Source organism: Micromys minutus (assembly GCF_963924665.1).
Source record: "Micromys minutus genome assembly, chromosome: 6".
Lineage (NCBI taxonomy): Eukaryota > Metazoa > Chordata > Mammalia > Rodentia > Muridae > Micromys > Micromys minutus.
The window spans coordinates 15,692,440-15,711,904 of record NC_137975.1 but is presented as its reverse complement, the minus strand read 5'-3'; the positions used below and the strand labels follow the sequence as shown (position 1 = coordinate 15,711,904).

At 35.0% G+C, this 19,465-nt stretch overlaps 1 protein-coding gene across 5 annotated transcripts in view; it reads left to right on the top strand.

Annotated features, from left to right (window-relative positions):
• Window positions 1-19,465, top strand: part of DPP10 (dipeptidyl peptidase like 10) — a gene marked incomplete at both ends in the record, with an annotated part of 1,446,555 nt that overhangs the window by 1,339,585 nt on the left and 87,505 nt on the right. For all 5 annotated transcript variants that reach the window (XM_080918333.1, XM_080918332.1, XM_080918331.1 and 2 more), the window contains one exon: window positions 8,112-8,232. In XM_080918333.1, the coding sequence (XP_080774459.1) occupies window positions 8,112-8,232 (121 nt within the window). The remainder of the gene's footprint in view (window positions 1-8,111; window positions 8,233-19,465) is intronic.

Genomic DNA, 19,465 nt, shown 5'->3' with positions numbered 1-19,465 from the left:
CTGAGTTTTAAGGACACAAGATCTTAATTTAGAAAAAACAATCATGTGGCAATAAAGATTTAGAAGCATGTCATTTTATATAAAGCACCCAACTTTCCCAACAGTGGCTTGAGTTATGAGATGTATATGATTTGCCACCAATTTTCTGTTAAATAAGACGCATTGTTTATTTTCTGTTAGCTCCTGAAAATACCACTGCAATACAAACAGTACATTCAAGCTCTAGAATCTATTACTCTGTCATCATTAGTGCTCGTTCACTCTCTCTAATAAATACAGGTTTATCCTGTATAATGTGTGCAACTGGCCAATAGCTGGGATCATTCGGGTGGAAACATACACCTTTGAAATGTTTAGGATTTTAAAGTACGCTGACATGTGTAAAGTCGGCCTTACATGGGAAACAGGCATGTGTATGCATTTAGCACCTTACTTATTCTTTGTAGTGAATATGCAAGAGCAATGTAAATATTAGGTACACTTTATGCAAAATTACTTCAGTTAAGAATGTCTAGAAAAAAACATGGAAGTCACTAAGGTTTTTAAATTTCAACTTCCTGACTATAGGAATTCTATTGTATCTCTATTCATATCTCTCATAAAAACATTTTTATTCTTAGACTGTTATTTATACTGTAATATATATGATTTCTCGTAGTAGAATTATGTATTCCATATAACCCACCACTCACTATTTTCAAATTCTCCACAGAACAGTAGAATTTCAGATACTCTATATCCATATAAAGAATTTTTATTATTTTAAGGATTTACTAGTTATGGCTTCTATTACTGTGATGAGACACTGAAGTTCTTGATGTTGACCACTGCAGTTCTTATAAAGAAAAATGTTTATCTGTGGCTCTCTTAAGTTCAGAATTATATTTCATTATGATCATGGCAAAAAACCTGGTGTCATAGAGATAGACACGGTGCTGTAGAAGGAGCTGAGAGTTCTGTCCCTTGATCCACAAGCAGCAGAAGGTGGGACTGTCACCACACTGAGGATAACTTGAGCAAATAAGATGTGGAAGCCTGCCCCCACAAGTGACAAACTTCCTCAAACAAGGTCCTACCAACTCCAACGACACATTTCCTAAAAGTGTCATTCACTATGGACCAAGCATTCAAACACAGGGAGGTCATCTGTATTCAAACTTCCACAAATATACCCAGTAATATATGAAATATCAATAAGTACTATTCAATGTTTTTTCTTATAGATTTACTGACATGGGTCTCAAGATGGACAAACTATTGTTTAGCCACACTTACAATATCTGTGCCACCTTTACCCCAGCACATCTTGTAGGCAGAACCAATCATAGGTCATATGTTATGGGGCTGGGTTATTGTCTTAGTCTTTTCATTGGAATTCTTGCCTGTTACAGATGATAGCCAGTTCAAGCTCTGTATCCCCATTCTTAGTAATCTTAGCTAGGGTCTGACATTTTATCCTTGGAGTTTCCATTGATAGGTTTCTAGCTCATCACCAAGATGCCCCCTCAATTCCAGCCATCTTTTAAAGTACGCTGTTCCTCCATTTTTACCCAACCTGATCCCGCTTATTCCCAGACACCTCTCCCCACTATCTTTATTTTTTTTTTCCATACAGAGCCAAGTATCCACCCTTGAGCCTTCCTTCTTAATTAGCTTCTCTTGGTCTGCAGATTTCAACATAGTTATCCTTTACTTTATACTTAATAGAGACTTATGAATGTGTGTGTGTGTGTGTGTGTGTGTGTGTGTGTGTGTGTGTGTGTGTATGTGTGTGTGTATCTAAGTCTGGGTTGTGCTTAGAATGCTATTTTTTTGTTAATTTTTCTGAAAATTTTATGATGGCATTATTTTAACAGCTGAGTATGATTTCACTGTATACAAGTACCACAGTTTATATATCTATTCATCTATTGAGTGACAGATTTTGGTTATTTTCAGTTACTATTACAAATGATGCACTGTGAACATGGGTGAGCAAGTGTCCTTATTGTATGATAGTGTAACCTTGGGATATATATGCCCAAGGGTGGTATAGCTCTGTCATGAAGTAGATCAATTTTTTCTTTTGAGAAACTGTCATATTGATTTTCAACGTGGCTTTATAGTTTTATACTCCCACAAGCAATGGAGGTCTGTTCCCATTGATCCACATCTTCGCCAGCCTGAACTGTCACTTGTGGTTTTGATCTTAGTCATTTTAACAGATATAAGATGGAATCTTAGAGTCATTTTGATTTCATTTTTCCCTAATGGCAAAGAATGAAGTCTCTTTAAGTGGGTCTTTTGAGATTCCTCTGTCTAGAATTCTAGGTTTATATCTCTGCTCAATTTTTAATTGGATTGTTTTGTCTGTTGATGTCTACCTTCTTGAGTTCAAAACCTTATATATTTTGGATTCACCCTGTGTCACATGTGTGATAGTTAAAGATATTTCCAATTCTGTAGACTGCCATTATGTACTATTGAAAATGTCATTTGTTTTACACTAACTTTTTAGTTTTATGAGGTCCCATTTATTAATTGTCATTGAACTATAATCTTCTGTTCAGAAAGTTGTCTCCTTCCCCAGTGCATACCATGCTATTTCTCACCTTTTCTTTTATCAGGTTCCATGTATTTGGTTTTATATTGAAGCCTTTGATATACTTGGACTTTCTTCAGGGATATAGATGTGAATCTATTTGCATTCTTTTACATGCAGACATCCAGCTAGGCTAGCATCATTTGTTGACTATGCTTTCCCTTTCCCACTCTATATTTTCGGCTTTTTTTTTGCCAATAATCAGTTGTCGATTGGTATTTGGATTTATGTCCAGTTCTTTGATTTGATTCCATTTATGCAAATAACTGTTTTCATGCCAGTATCATGCTGTTTTTATTACTATGGCTTTGTGTTGCAGCTTGTACTGCAGATGTATGAGGAATGATAATACTGCTGAAGTTGGTTTATTGTATAGGATTGTTTTCTGTATCATGTTGGTTTTGATTTGTTTACCATATGAAGCTGAGTATTGTACTAACCAGGTCTATAATATATCGTGTAGAAATTTTCATGGGGATTGCATTGAGTTTGTAGATTTCTTTTTATAAGATCTATTTTTGCCATGTTAATTCAAAAAAATATGAGAGCACAGGAGATGTTTTAATCTTCTGATATTTTCCTTGATTTCTTTCTTCAGAGACTTGAAGTTCTTGTCATACAGGTCTTTTGTTTGCTTGGTTAGAGTTATGCCAACATATTTTATATAGATTGTGACTATTCTGAAAAGTTAGTTTTGCTTTCTTTCTGAATAAAGGTATCATCTCTATATAGAAGGGCTTCTAATTTTCTTGAGTTAATCTTCTACCCACCAACTTTGCTGACAGTGTTTATCAGTGGTAGGAGTTCCATTGTAGAATTTCTTGTCTCATTTATGTATACTATTATATCATCTGCAAATAATTGTTTTGACATCTTCTTTTACAATTTGTATTCTCTTGATCTTGGTTTGTTGTCATATTGCTCTAGCTAGAATTTCAAGTACTATAATAAATAAAGGTAAAGAGAATGGGAAGTCTTTTCTTATTCCTAATTTTAGTGGAATTGCTTTGATTTTTCTCTCCATTCAATATTATGTTGATTATAGGCCTTTTGTGTATTGCCTATATTATGTTAGGTATGTGTCTTGTGTCCTTGATCACTCTAAGACTTTTACAAGAGGAGATGTTGGATTTTGTAAAAGGCTTTTAGAGATGATGAAATGATCTGTGTTTTCATTTTGCCTTTCAGTTTGTTTGCATTGTAAGTTACATTTACACATTTTTATATGTTGAAGCATCCCTGCATTTCTGGATCAAAGCTTACTTGATCATGGTGAATGATCTTTTGGATGTGTTCTCAAATTTGGTTTTCAAGCATTTTATTGTGTGCTTTTGCATCAATATTCATGAGGGGTATTGGCTTGTCATCTTCTTTCTTTGTTGTGTCTTTTTGTAGTTTGGTCATCAGGGTGACTGTGTCCACATCAAATGAGTCTGGCAACTTTTTTTCTGTTTCTAGTTTCTGAAATAATTTGATGAATGTTGGTATTAGCTCTTTATTTAAAGGCTGGTAGAAATCTGTGCCAAACAGTATGACCCTGTGTTGATTTTTGTTGTTTGTTTGATTTGGTTTGAAGACTTTTTGATGAATGCTTGTAATTTCTTAGATATTATAATTTATTTAAATTGTTTATCTGATCTTGATTTAACTCTGGCAGCTGGTACTAATTAAGGAATTTTTCTATTTCTTTTTGATTTTACAAATTTGTACAGTGCAGGTTCATTTTCAAGAATGACTTAATGATTCTTTGTACTTACCTGTCATCTGTTGTTATAACCCTCTTTTTATTTCTGATTTTGTCAGTTTAGATATTCTTGCTCTACTTATAGACAAATTAGATAAGGCTTTTCATATCTTGTGAATTTTCTCAAAGAACTAATGCTTTTTTTCATTGTTTTTTTAATATTCTCGTTGTTTCTATATTATTGATTTCAGTCCTAAGTATGATTATTTTCTGCCATCTCCTTCTCTTGTTTGTGTTTCATTTCTTTTCTTCTAGAGCTTTCAATTCGCTGTTAAATTGGTATTAACTTTTCTCTAAACACTGTTTTCTTGTGTTCCAAAAGTTTGAGCATGTTGTTCCTTCATTTTTATTAAATTCTAAATCTTTATTTCTCCTTGACCCAGTGGTCATTTAGTAAACAAGGTTTCTGCTTCCAGGTGTTTGTAGGCTTACTGTCTTTGCTATTATTCTTAAAATACAGCTTTAATCTGTAGTTGTCTGATAAGATACCATGGGTTATTTCTATTTGTGTGTGTGTGTGTGTGTGTGTGTGTGTGTGTGTTTAAAGACTTTCGTTGTGACAAACAATGAGGTCAGTTTGGGTGAAGGTTCCATAAACTACTGTAAGAAGATGTATTCTTTTGTGTTATAATAAAATGTTTTGTAGCTATGTTAGATCCATTTGAGTCATAACATGTGTTACTTCCATTATTCCTCTGATTGATTTCTGTCTGCATGTCCTGTCTTGATGAGATCAATGGGTCGAAGGATCCCGCTGCTAAATGGTTCAATGTGTGACTTTACCTTGTTTCTTTTATACTTTTAATATTCTTGATTAATTTTAGTTTGTTAAAGTTTAATGTTTCTTTTATAAACATAGATGTCCTTGCATTTGGAGCATAAGTTTCAGATTTAAGAGGTCTTCTTAAGATTTTTTTTTATTTGATGTATATGAAGTGTCCTTTCCCATCTCTTTTGATAGATTTTGGTTAGAAATCTTTTTGTGAGGTAAAGGAAACACTATGCCAGCTTCTTTTCTTAGTTCTTTTTCCCCCCTTTACACTGAGAAAATGTCTATCCTACATGTCAACGTATATTTTGTTAATGGTTTAAATGAATAGATTCTGCTATTTTTATTACATCCATTCTGTAATCTTGCAAATTTATATTAAGAAATTGAGTCCACTGATAATGAGAAATATTAATGACCAGTCTATGTTAATTCCTATCATTTTGTGGTAGTAGTCTATGCTTTTATTTTTTTATTAATTTTAAAAATTTTACTACTCTGAAATTATGTATTTTCTATGGTTTCATTAGTGTAGTTATTCTCCTTGGTTTGAAGCTTTCCTTCTAGCCATTTTGTGTGGCTGAATTCATAAATTAATCCTATTTAAATATGGCAATGTTGTTGTTGTGGAGTTGCTTTCTGCAAGTATTGTGATTGAAATTTTGCTAGATATAATAGTCTGGGCTGGTATCTGTGGTCTCTAGGAGTTTATAAAGTATCTGGCCATGCCCTTCCAGCATCTAGTGTCTCTATCAATACGTTGAACATTTCTTTAGGTGCTTCTCAGCCAATTGATATACTTCACTAGAGAATTTTTTATTTAGCTTTCCCCCATTTTTAATAGGGTTATTTGATTCTCTGGTGTCTAACTTCTTGAGTTCTTTGTATATATTAAATATTCTCCCTCTATCAGATATAGAATTTGTGAAGATTTTTTTTTTCCAATCTGCTGGTTGCCATTTTGTCCTATGAAAATGTCCTTTGCTTTACAGAAGCGTTGCAGTTTTATGAGGTCCCTTTTGCTGATTCTTTATCTTAGAGCAAGTGTTTGCACCTCATCCCTACGTTCTCTTTTATTAGTTTAAGTGTATCTGGTATTATGTGGAGGTCCTTTATACATTTGGACTTGAGCTTTCTGCAGAGTGATAAGAAGAATTTGAATTCTTCTACATGCTGACCACCAGTTGAACCAATACTACTTGTTGAAATGCTATCTTTTTCCACTGGATGGATTTAGCTCCATTGTCAAAGATCAAGTGATCATAGGTGTGAGGGTTCATTTTTGGGTCTTTAATTCTGTTCCATTGGTGTACCTGCCTGTCTATGTACCAATACAATCCTTTAATCCTTTTTATTTTGTTTTTTACCACAATTGCTCTATAATACAGCTTGAAGCTGGCGATCATGATTTCACCAACAGTGCTTTTAGTAGTGAGAAAATTTTTGGCTATCCCTGGCTTTTCATTATTCCAAATGAATAACAAATTGTACTTTTCAACTATATAAAGAATTGAGTTGGGATTTTGAATGAATCTGTAAGTTGCTTTTGGCAAGATGGCCATTTTTACTATATTTATTCTGCCAATCTATGAGCATGGGAGATCTTTGATTTCTTTGATCAGAGACTTGAAGTTCTTACCCTACAGTGCTATAACTTCCTTGGCTAGGGTCACATCAAGTTTTTTTATATTATTTGTGGCTATTGTGATGGGTATGATTTCCCTAATTTCTTTCTCAGTATGTTTATCCTTTGCGTAGAGGAAGGCTGCCGATTTCTGTGAGGTAATTTTGTATCCAGCCACTTTTCTGAATTTGTTTATCAGGTTAAGGGTTCCTTGGCAGAATTATTGAGATCACTTGAGTATACTATCCTATCATCTGCAAATAGTGATATTTTGTCTCCTTTTTTTTTTCTAATTTGTATCCCTTTGGTCTCATCGCAAGATTACATTTAAGTTAATTTTTTTGTGATTTGGCTATTTTGGACTATCCCATGCTTGCTATAATAAATATAGTAAAATAACTGGACTCTGGTGTTGACATTTTCCCCTGGATGTTGTTATGGTCTTATGCTAGCTGCTAGTCATCTGGGTTCAAGGTTATTATATATTTTGCTGCTGATTTCTGACTGTTTTGTTAGATAATTTTTTTTTATAATTTTCACCTATCTTTCTGTTTCCTTTCTGGTCTTTTAAGCTGAATAGCCTGTGGTTCTGGCGATCAGCAAGTCTTTAGTTCCAGTAGTGTGTCTCTACTCTGTATCTGCTGGTCTTTGTGAGATCTGGGGGGTGGGTGTTGAGTACTCATGTTGGATCTGAGCTTCTGTGTATTGGCATGACCTCTGAAGCATTGTCACCTTTGGCCTTCTTCTATCTGGGCTTCATAGTGTTCTTAGTATAAGCATCACCTGCAATTGAGTGGGATACTTTGTCAAGGTTATGGAGCACAAGAGGGAACTTTTGTTGTGATTGTTGGGAGGGATTTCAGAGGTATTAGTGGGCAGTGGTCTTTGTATTACTTGGGGTTTTTAGTAGCAGCATACCCTCTGGTACAGTGGGAGTCTTCTGGTAGAATTGTGGTCTGTAATTTACTAAGAATATTTGTATAGAAGCAAAGCATTTATATTGAAGTTTCACAAACAGACTGGCTTACTGTTACAATAGCATCTCATGTCAGTGATCAGTCTTTTGAGTGTGTAAAATATCATTTCCCTGCCAAAAACAATTTGCCAATATGAGACACTCATTATGAAGTAGATAAAATACCATTGATAATTATGTGGGTTAGAACATTTTAATGCCATGAAACTTCCAAATGACCAGCTAATGTTACTAAAGATAAAAAAGGATATGGCCATGAATCTTTCAATGCCATGTAAATAGAAACACAAAATAATATCATTCTGAAAGCCGGTAGCAAACAATGATCCCATCTAGAAGTCATTCTACAATGCAAATGTTAAAGAAAGACATACTAACATATTTGGATCTTTTTCTTTCCTGTATTTTCTAATCCAGATTTATATCTTTGAAAACAATATCTACTATCAACCTGATATCAAGAGCAGTTCTCTACGACTAACATCTTCAGGAAAAGAAGGAATTGTTTTTAATGGGATCGCTGACTGGTTATATGAAGGTAAGTTACAAAATTCTAATTTCTAAAGGGCAAAATGACATATTGTACATAAAACCTCAAAAGAAAATGTGCTCATTCTGGATGCCCATTGCCTCCATGGCTCTTCTCCATATTTCTTGGTAAGATTGGCAGGCTGTCTTATGGCATGGGCTCACATGCTGCCTGGCTGTGGTTCCTACCTTCATAAATACTGCACATATACTTTATGGTGAGTTGATATGTGACTGTACATGAGCTAACTTCTCAGCTGTGATATTATGTGATTCCTAACTGTCTGTAATTCAAGCTCCAAAACCTTTTTTTTTTTTTTTTTTTTTTTTTGGACCTGGCTATCTAAGTGTATAGGCACATGCACATCATCATGATTGATTTTTTTCGTTTATGGTTTTGTTTTGTTTTTAGGCAGGTTTTCATTGTGTAACCATAGCTTCTCTAGAATTCACTCAGTAAACCAGGCTTTCCTTGAGCTCATAAGTCTTTACCTTTGGATGCATATTATTAAAAATAAAGTGGTAAAGAGATAATTTATTACTTAAGTGCAGTAAGTACTCTCGTAAGGGATCAAAATTAGGTTCTAATCTACCTGGTGGCTCGTAATTTTCTTAAACTAAAATTCTAGGGTATCTAATGCTATTTTCTGTAATTAATAAGTTCCTGCATGCATCTGGCACATAAGCACATATATGTGCCCACTAAATACATAAAAATAAAAGTTAAATAAATAAATTTAAAAACAGTTCAATTAAATTTTGAAAACTTAGACAAAAAACATTTAACTTTAGTTTTCCTCATTAGGGACATCCTTTCATGTTTGAATCATTATTCCATAGAGACAACAAGTGGAGTATAATTTATGATTTATTTTTGATACCGTTAAATCAAATTGTACACAGTTGATAGTATACAAGTAAATTAGGTGATGAAAACCTTTGTCCAGCTTTGACCATGTAGTTACTATTGGCTACCTGTGTTATAAGAATGAGCAAGTATGCCTGTTTTTAACACCTAGGCTTACTTACTGTTTAGCCAAATATGGTGAACTGTCAATATTTAAACTGAGTCAGTATACTTGATTGCAAATTATAAAGTAGGAATAATTGAGAAAATCAATTTCATACCTCAAATTTACAACTATAAATATTCTACCCTTCATTTGATCATTTTTCACTTAGAGAATACTTTGTTATTTTCTGTAATCAAACTCATGTAGGTAAGGTCTCACATATTTAATTCGTTGTGGTACCTCCATAAAAATGCAAGATTCTTAACAGATCTAGACCAAGATTGCTGCTATGTTCTGTACATAGCTACCTCTAGATGAGAAAACGGAAATCAATTTTCCAAATTTGCCAGTGGATCAAAAGAGACTAAATATTCTAATTATACATATTACAAACAGTTTACATTTTCACATTTATATAAAACGTAAGTAAGTAGTAAGTATATGTTGTATATTAATAGTTATAATATTTTTTCTGTAATTTGAATTTGTAGAGATGGTGCATATATCTTTAAGAATGAAAGTAAGTTTAAAAATATTTTCAGTAAGCATCAATATTATGTTACTAATTTTTAAATTTTAATATGTATTTGTGGGGGGGGGAAAGGTGTGTGTGTGTGTGTGTGTGTGTGTGTATGCTATGCCATGTATGTGGAAGTCAGATGGCATGGCTAGATGCAGTTCTGTCCTTCTATATTATGGAGTTCATGGATGGAGCTAAGATTATCAGGCTTGGTGGCAGACACATGTATGCACTGAGCTATCTCATCTGTCCAGACACCACTGTTTAAATTCCCTTCTCAATGCTCATATGAATAATTAAAGAAAACATTCTAGAGTGAGGTAAGAGTATACCAAGTAGCCCTGATAAAGAAGTGCTTCTATATCCCACAAAGCTTTTACAGGATACTTTGTATTCCCAGCCATGTAACACTATGCTTGTGGTACTTTTACTTCTCATATAAAAAAAATGAATCAAACACCTACCAATTCATGCATCTACTCACTCAGTGTTCATTATTGTTAGCCATGTGCATTCCAGCTGTGTAATAGCACCATTATGTGCAAGTGACCATGTGACTTTGAGATCTTACAGTCAGTAAAACACGTTAATGGGTTGAGCTATTTTTACTGAGATATGGCCTATCAGGATCAGATGTGTATGATCCAGTCCAGGTTTTAGTTCTTAGTATTTGAATGTACATACATACACACATTCACATACATTTTATATATATATATATAATATATATATATTACATACACATATACATATAAGTAACACACACATGGAGATAGAGAGACAAACAGACAGACAGACAGACAGAGAGTGATAGAGAGAGAGAGAGAGAGAGAGAGAGAGAGAGAGAGAGAGAGAGAGAGAGTTGTGAGAGTTGTTGAATGGTAGTATCTGCAGTGGTTACAGCATGAAAGAGTAAAAGCAAACATGAGAGAAATGCAGTCCAAGATGAGTTATCTGGTGCGATTGCTAGACATTGACCTCAGGTGTCCTAGATAAAGTACTAGAGATGCTGAGGGTGTCACTGACTGACAAAGCAGGTTGATAACAAGCCTGGGTACTTTATGTATTCTAGAAGGCAAGAACTTAGAACTATTGTTTATCAGAGTTGCATAGAGGTGGTGGTAAGTCTCTTGATTCAAAGGACTCTTAATACCATAGGAGACTGAACGATGACAGAAGCAAACTATACCATGAATCTTAGTGTATATAGGTTTGTAAAAAATTTGGGAGTCTTAACTTACTCTTGTGATCTGCAAAGCATTTTCCAGTGAAGAAGGCACCTAAGTAGATATTGAAAGATTAAGGAGTATTGGGGCTCAGAGATGGCTCAGCAGTTAAGACAAGAATGAGGACTTAGTTTAGAATCATCTAGTCCATGGATAGATCTAAAACTGGGTATGGCACAACACACTTGTAATTTTAGTGTTTCTAATAGAAAAGGTAAGCAGAGGCAAACAAAACCTTGGATTATGATGAGCCAGGTCTTCTGCAGAAAACAGGTATAGACAAGTAAAACCTGTATCAAAAAATGTAGAAGATGAGATCAGACAACTCAACTTCATGACTTGGCACTTACAGGTGGCATGCATGCATATATACTCACACATGCACGCACACACACACACACAAATGTAAATACAAAGGTAATCACAGAAACAACTTTGCAAAGATGCAGAAGGGTTCAAAACTTGTTTGTACCTAGGGAATTCAAATTGACTTGATAGCAATGGTGTATAGAATTGAGACAGGAGAAAGACAGCAAGAAGCAAGATTGGTAGTGACCTCCAACAGTAAGATAAGACATTGATTATTTTGTTATTTGGAAATTTAGAGAAGCTGATCAAATAGGAAGGGATAAAAGATTAGCTCTTATACAGAAATATTGTTCCTGGGAGTGATGTAGAGTGTGGATATGATCGTGAAAGGAGCTTACAAACAGCTTTTTGATAAGGTAATTTTGTACTCAATCCAGAGATAATGAGTCATAAAACTGGAGCTACAGCATTTACTGTGAGGAGAGATTCTAAAGTTGATAAGGCAGGTCTTAGTGGCTAAGTAGCTGGGGCATGAGAAAAGGTGAAGGAAGATTCTACTTCTGTGGGTTTGGGTCACTAGTAAACAGAGTGGATAACAGTGAGTGAGTAGAAATAAAGAGCAACCATCTTATGTAATAGAAGGTTTGGGATGAATGTAGACATTTCCCAGCCTGTCGGTGTGTTATGGCGGGTGACACAACTGCAATGTTTTTAAGCCAACAAGTTAAGTTCATGATGTTGCTTGTCCAGATTTCTGTACCTTGCACACAGATCGAAAGCACTGAGAGAGCAGCTCTCTTGGAAAAGTGGCATGGAATTTGTAGCCACATGATTTTGGTGAAAATTTTAAAAAATATTATTTTGGATGGATATATTTACTTACTTATTTATTTATTTATTTAATTATTTATCTATTGTGTGTGTGGTGTCTCTCTCTCTCTCTGTGTTCATGTGTGTGTGCATGTATATATGCACATGCCCATGTAATAGTACAGTTGGTATGAATTGATTCTCTATGTCTTCCACGAAGGCTCTCAAGACTGAACTCACATCATCATTTTGGGAAGCACTTTAACTTGCAGAGACATATCACCAGCCCCAAAGTGTTTTTCTTAATGTGATAAGATAACCCTGTGTCTGGGGCTGAGACTCTCATGGTACAGTACTCACCTGACACTCAAAATAACCTTGGCTTGGCCCTCCTATATATGGCATGATGCTGTTTGTCTATAATCCCAGCATTGGACAGGTCGTGAAAGAATGACCAGGAGTTCAAGGTCATCTTTGGCTAACAAAGTGAGTTCAAGGCTATTTTGGAATATATAAAATCTGTAATTGTCAAAAAATCCAAATATTATATGTAATTAATGTGTAAAATACAAATAAGTAAGTACAAACCTATATATATATATACATATATATATATATATATATACATATATATATCAGCAAGTAAACTACAAACTAAATGATAAATTAAAATCAATGTAGACATGAAATGATATTGAATATAAATAATAATATAAATATAATTTGTATAAATAAATTAACATCATACAAATATATTATCAACAATATATATATATATATAATGTTAATAAGTGAATAAGATAAATCCAAATTGAACATGGACAGTGTAGAAGACTCTTAGGAGGTTAGAAGGACACAGGTCACAGACTCCTATCTGATACCACTGCCAATTTGATAGCTTTGCAGAAGGGAATCTGTACAATAAGCTTTGACATTAGGGTTTAAACTTTGACCCTCTGGCTCTTGTATCTTATTTCATTGGGATTTGTTTGCCCAAGGGCTCTGGATGCTACTGCTCATGAGTTACCCAGTCCTTGCACCAGGAATCGTGCTAGCCATTTCAAACAACTGGCAGTTGATTCAGCAACTGCTTTTTTCCTCTAACCAGTACTTCCCATAGTCTCTCTGTTTCCCCAGTGTTCAGTTACTACACTCCAACCTTCTCCGTTCCTTAAATTTACCAACTGTGAATCAGTGACACACATATGCATATGCATAGTGTGTGTGTGTGTGTGTGTGTGTGTGTGTGTGTGTCTGTGTGTGTGTATGTGCACGCACACTCGCAAGCACTCGTGTGTGTTCGAACTATGTTTATTTGTACCCCTTAGAATTAGACTTACTTCTTGGTGGTTTAGTCCCTGGTAACTCTGGGGGGGTGTGGATGGTTGGTGTTGTTGTTCTTCTCAAACCCCTTAAGCTTTTCTTAAGTCATTCCCATAACTCCTCCATTGGGGTCCCAGTGCTCAGTTGATGATGGTTGGCTGCAAACATCCACATCTGTATTGGCTGAAAGCAAGCACTTCTTGGCATCTACAATAGTGTCTGTGTTTGGTGATGGATTCTTTGGAGGGGCAGTTTTTGATGGACATTTTTTTCAGTGTCTATTGTACTCTTTGTTCCTGCATTTCCTATATAGGAGCAATCCTGGGTTAATATTTTTAAAATGGGTAGGTGGCCCCATACCTCACCCGGGAGCTGTGCCTAACCTCTGGATATGGTGTCTACAGTCCCTCTCCCCTCTTTATTGGGTATTTATTGGTATCCCCACTGTTACACACCTCTATTTAGTTTCCTGACCCTCTGTACTTCCTTCTTATTTCCCTACCTCCAGTGATTATTTTGTTCCCCTTCTAAGTAAGACTGAAGCATCCACACTTTGGTCTTCTTTTTCAGCTTTACATGGTCTGTGAGTTATACCCTGGATATCCCTAGCTTTTTCACCCCTATTATCCATTTATCCGTGAGTAAATAAGATGTGTGTTCTTTTGTGACTGGGTTATCTTGATCAGGATAATATTCTCTAGTTCCATTCATTTGCCTGCACATTTAATGAAGTCATTGTTTTTAATAGCTGAGTAGTGTTTTATTGTGTAAATGTACCACAATTTCTGTATCCATTCCTCTGTTAAAGGATATCTGGGGTCTTTAAAGCTTCTTCTGTTATAAATAAGGATGCTATAAACATAGTGGAGCATGTATCCTTATAATATATTGGAGCATCTTTTAGGTATATGCGTAGAAGTGGTATAGCTTGGTCCTCAGGTAGTAATTTTAAGTCTCTTGGCTTATAGATTTATAATCCTTCAATTCATAATGAAAATACAAATATACGTATTTGAAGAGAAAATTCAGCAAAACATTAAAACTATATGACAATTTTAAATATTGTATTTGTTGGAAGTAAATCTAGTGTTAGTCATATACATCTCTAGATTTAGTGTGGGGATATAACTAAAAGTACTATGTCAAAGTACGTCATCATAAAGATACTATGTCAAAGAACTTTTAAATTGAACAAAAAAAAGAATGAGATTGTAAGTAGTTGACAAATTCACAGCTTGGAATGTGCGGGGAAATAGCCAACAATAATGGGATAATATGATCAGAGTATATAACTATTCAAAAAAGGCTAATTATTATTAGAGCAAAATTTCTGGTAATTTAAAATATTTAGGGAATAGTGGGAATTTGGAAACATGACACAGTGATTAAGAGTGCCTGGGTTGTTTGTTTGTTTGTTTGCTTTTATTTTGTCTTTTTAGTGTGTTTCCAGCATTCATGTCCAGTACCTCCCAACTGCCTGTAATTCCTCACCTAGGGCATGGGTTGTGCTTTTTGGCCTCTGTGGTCACCTACACTCGTGTTACTCACAGACTTTAAAATAACAAAATGGGTGCAAAGAATGAGACTATTAATGTTGCTTAAATTGTTTTGTGTATTTTAATCATTATTTAAAATTCATTCCACAGCTATGGAATGAATTCATCTGACAAATTTGAATGCAGTGATTCATCAGTGAATGATGAATTCTGTGTTTGAAATGTTTACAATGGAGTGAACTGGCCAACTCTGAACAATTGTTTCTTAACCAACCCTTCAGCTCATGGTAGTCAGACATGAGCAAAAGTTTGGTCAGCTTACTGAATAGGTTTATAAGCAGAGGCCACTTTGGTGGCATAGAGAAATTTAAGGCATTTCATGGATGAAACAATCGTCCTTGCTTTAGTCTGAAGAAACAGCAAGAAGAAAAAACATACATTTTATAAATATTCCCTTTTCAACACACTGGTGTTATCTGTTTCATTGAAGGAGAATAATACAAATATCTCTGCATTTGCATGTTGTTGCTACATTTTTATGTTTTCTTGGTAATATATTATTCATCAGTTTATCAAGTGCTGAGCATTTGCTCACTGCCAATGAAAGTAGAAATAGAAAACTAGACAGAGTAGACATCCAGAGACAGATGCATGGAAGATAGAGAAAGACAGAGTTCCAAACAGAATGGGTTCTCTACAGGATATGGAAGAACAGCTGGATTCACTGATATACTGCTAGAGGCCTAAGCCAAAACAAGACTGCAAAATATGGGAATGAAAGGAGGAAAAGACGAGGGGGAAACTATCTTCGACAGTTCCACATAAATATTGACAAGAAGGGCTGACCAAAAGCAGAGATTGCCATATTGTCTTCAGGAAATCTTGTCTGTCAAAACTGATCACAGGTGGACAGAAACTAGCTGGCTTTTCAGAAGAACCTGTTAATCTGAATACAATAATTGTATCCTAGATTGGTTTGGGGAAACTATGTTTTTGGCTGTGTATTCTTGGGAGTTTGTGACAAAAACCTACACATGGTACAATCTCCATCTGTTCTAGAGTAAAATTCCTTAAGTCAGAAAAATAATTTTTTTTGAAAAGAGCCCAGACTACACTAAATTAGAATGCAGTGTGGTTTGTTTAAAAAAAATGTTTGTAAACAGTGCAATTAGCACAGGAAGACACAACCTTTAAATTAATGGTCTGTTAGATGCAATTTAAAAATTGGATGCTTTTTCAGAATTAGTATTGAGAAAATTACATTAAAGATGCTCTTATTTATCCCTTTCTTATTGTAGATTTATTTTGTATCCTTCTTGATTGAGACAGGGTCTTTTGCTGTTCACTGGTTCTGCATGTACCAGGAACAACAACCCACAGGCGTCCAGGGATCTTCTTCTCTTTTCCCTTGATCTCTCTATAAAAAATCTGGAACTTACCAGTGTAAGGGCAAAAGTATCTAGATTTTTATTTGGTCCTTGGGGAAGTAAGCTTAAGTCCTGAATGTTGCTTCAGACAAATTTTATTTACTGAGGTCCCAAGGTATTTTGTTTTTGTTTTTGCTCTGTATTTATTTACCAGAACTATGGGAAAAATGAGTATATGCTAAGCAGTTGTTGCTGTTTTGTTGTTGTTGTTGTTGTTGTTGATAGTAACAATACACTTGAGTTTGGGAAGATAAGTCATATCAATTCAAGCAAAGTGACTGTACTTTCTGTTAGGTTTTTTATTTTCTTCTCTTTTCTTTTTCCATTACAATAAGCTCAAAGTGATTACAGGAGAAATTTCAGCATCTAATTAAGAGGAATGGGCTTGTTAATATGTTCCAATTGGAGTCATTATTCCTTCAGGCAGTAAAACTCCATAATTAGGAGAACAGAAAACATGCTATTCTGTTTGATTTCACAGTGATAGGACATTACCTTTTTCATTCCTTGTTTACCTTGTTTTCAATGCTGCTAAATAAAAAAGGAAATTTTAAAAAAACTTCAATATTTATACAGAACAAATGATCCCATGAAACTTAAAACAAATAGGACTAGTTGGTAAGACCACCAGATTCCTACAGTGAGTGGCCATGTGGCCCTTTTCTTGCCATAAATGTTTGCTTGTTTAGAGCCATTGTAGCATAGGTATTATGACAGTGACAGAAGATTTATAAGATTTCATATAGATGCTTCTCCAGGCCTACAGACAGCAAATGCTCTCCACTTCTATAACAACTGCTTCTCTGTTACCAAAGTTTCATTGAATGTAAGGGTCCTATGCAATCAATCTTCCACCAGATACCTGACTATTCTACAAGGCAGTAATCACTGCCCTTTCATGTAAAGTGGGAGCTGAAAGCTAACTAATGTAGTAGAAGCTATATTGCCCATGTGATAATTGATTATACGTGTGGTCTATTGACATTACTTTTGCAGCCCCATAAACATGTTTACATATATCTAGTTCTTATGAGTAATCTTCCCTAACATTTCTCTCTCTAAAGTTTTATGCTTCTCATATGTCAGATAAAGTAGGTATTTATTAGTTACTATCTATAGGTCATTGCTTCATCCTGAAACATGGAGATATTTTGTTCAAAATTTTTCGTGTTGTAAGATATGCTTAATATTTAATTTCAGTGCCTTTCCTGAGTCAGAATACAGTATAGCCCTGATCCAAGTCCAGCTTGATCATGTGTACATGCTCAGGGATATGCTTACACTTTAATCCATTCCTAAGCTGTACTTGGAAACAGAACTTGGAGCAAAGATGTGAAATGAAGGAGTGAGGCAAGTCAGTGACTACTAGTGTAGGCAGTCACTTTTGTTCTTCCAGCTTAGCTCCTCACATGTATAGAAGCATAGGAACACACACACACACACACACACACACACACACACAAGCATATATACATACACACACACACACACACATATAATTTTAAACTGTATTTTTGCTGCATATATTCAATGAAATACACAGTACTCAATTTATAATGGGAAGGTTGGCTTATATTTTCATTTGATAATCCATTGTCAAGGTAATTGTTTAATATTCAAACATTACTGGGCTTTTAATGTTTTTTTGGATCTTGTATCTCTTTTCGCAACTACCCAAGAAAAGAACTATTCCAATGATGCCCTGGAACCCAATGTTCTGCATGTATGTTCACATCTGCAGCTTCTCCTTTTCCCTATGACATTTCTTTAGGTTTATAGGCTTAGAGACCTATGTCAATCTAGATTTAACCAACTATGTCTTACAGTCTTTATTATCATTATTTTTTTTTAGTCAGTACTTGATTTTTTTCAAGGTTTGATAGTATGTCTTGAAACTTAATAGTTACAGTGAGCTAAAGTACATGTAAAACAAAATGTAACATGAAAATAGTTAAAGTTTTCTAGTTTTGTAAGTATTTTTTTGTTTTGTTTTGTTTTCCTTATTTCTTGGACTTCATACAATCTGTGAGTTGTTGCTGGGGGAGTGCAAGCCTCTGGGGTTAGCATCCCACTATCAGTGACTGCATATTATGTCTGTTCTTTTGTGACTGGGTTATCTCACTCAGGATGATCTTCTCTAGATGCAGCCATCTTTTTAAGAATTTGGTTAAGTCATTGTTTCTGGTGGCTGAGTAGTATTCCATTGTGTATATGTACCACAATTTTTGTATCCATTCATCTTCTGAAGGACATCTGGGTTCCTTCCAGCTTCTGGCTATTATAAATAGAGCAGCTATGAACATTGTGGTGCATATATCTTTGTTGTGTATTATAATGTCTCTGAGGTATATGCCCAGAAGTGGAATAGCTGGGTCTTCAGGTAGTACTATATCCAATTTTCTGAGGTATCGCCAGACAGATTTCCAGAGTGGTTGTATTAGCTTTCAACCCCACCAACAGTGGAGAAGTGTTCCTCTTTCTCCGCAGCCTCACCATTATTTTTGAAACAATCAGGTGATGCAAGTATTTGTTGTTTCAAAAACTTCCACCACTACATTCATATAACTTCATAACACCACTAATGACAGTTGACTCTCAACCATATCTCTTTCTCTGAATCACCATACATTCTTTCTTTCCTGGAAAAAAAATATTAAAACATACCACACACACACACACACACACACACACACACACACACACACACACACACACACACACATGCACATGCACACATGCATACAAGCACATACACATGCACTCACACACACACACACACACACACACACACACACACACACAAACACACACACCACCACCACTAAAAACAACAACCAAAACAGCAACTATTCTCAAAAATCTACTTCTGAATGTGTATTTTCTGAACCTCTTTTCTAGTATTAATTACTGTTTCAGAATTGCCAAGGAAGACATGCCTTATTTGGTAAAATTGATTGAAGAAGCTTACTCTATAAAGAGACTATAGTGGTGAAGACATGTGATACCACAGAGTAACCTACCATAAAATAAACTAAACACAGCCACTAGGAGCACAGTAATGAGCTGTTCCCAGACACTGATTCATGTAGTATAGGTGCATGGACAGTAGTGCTCACATC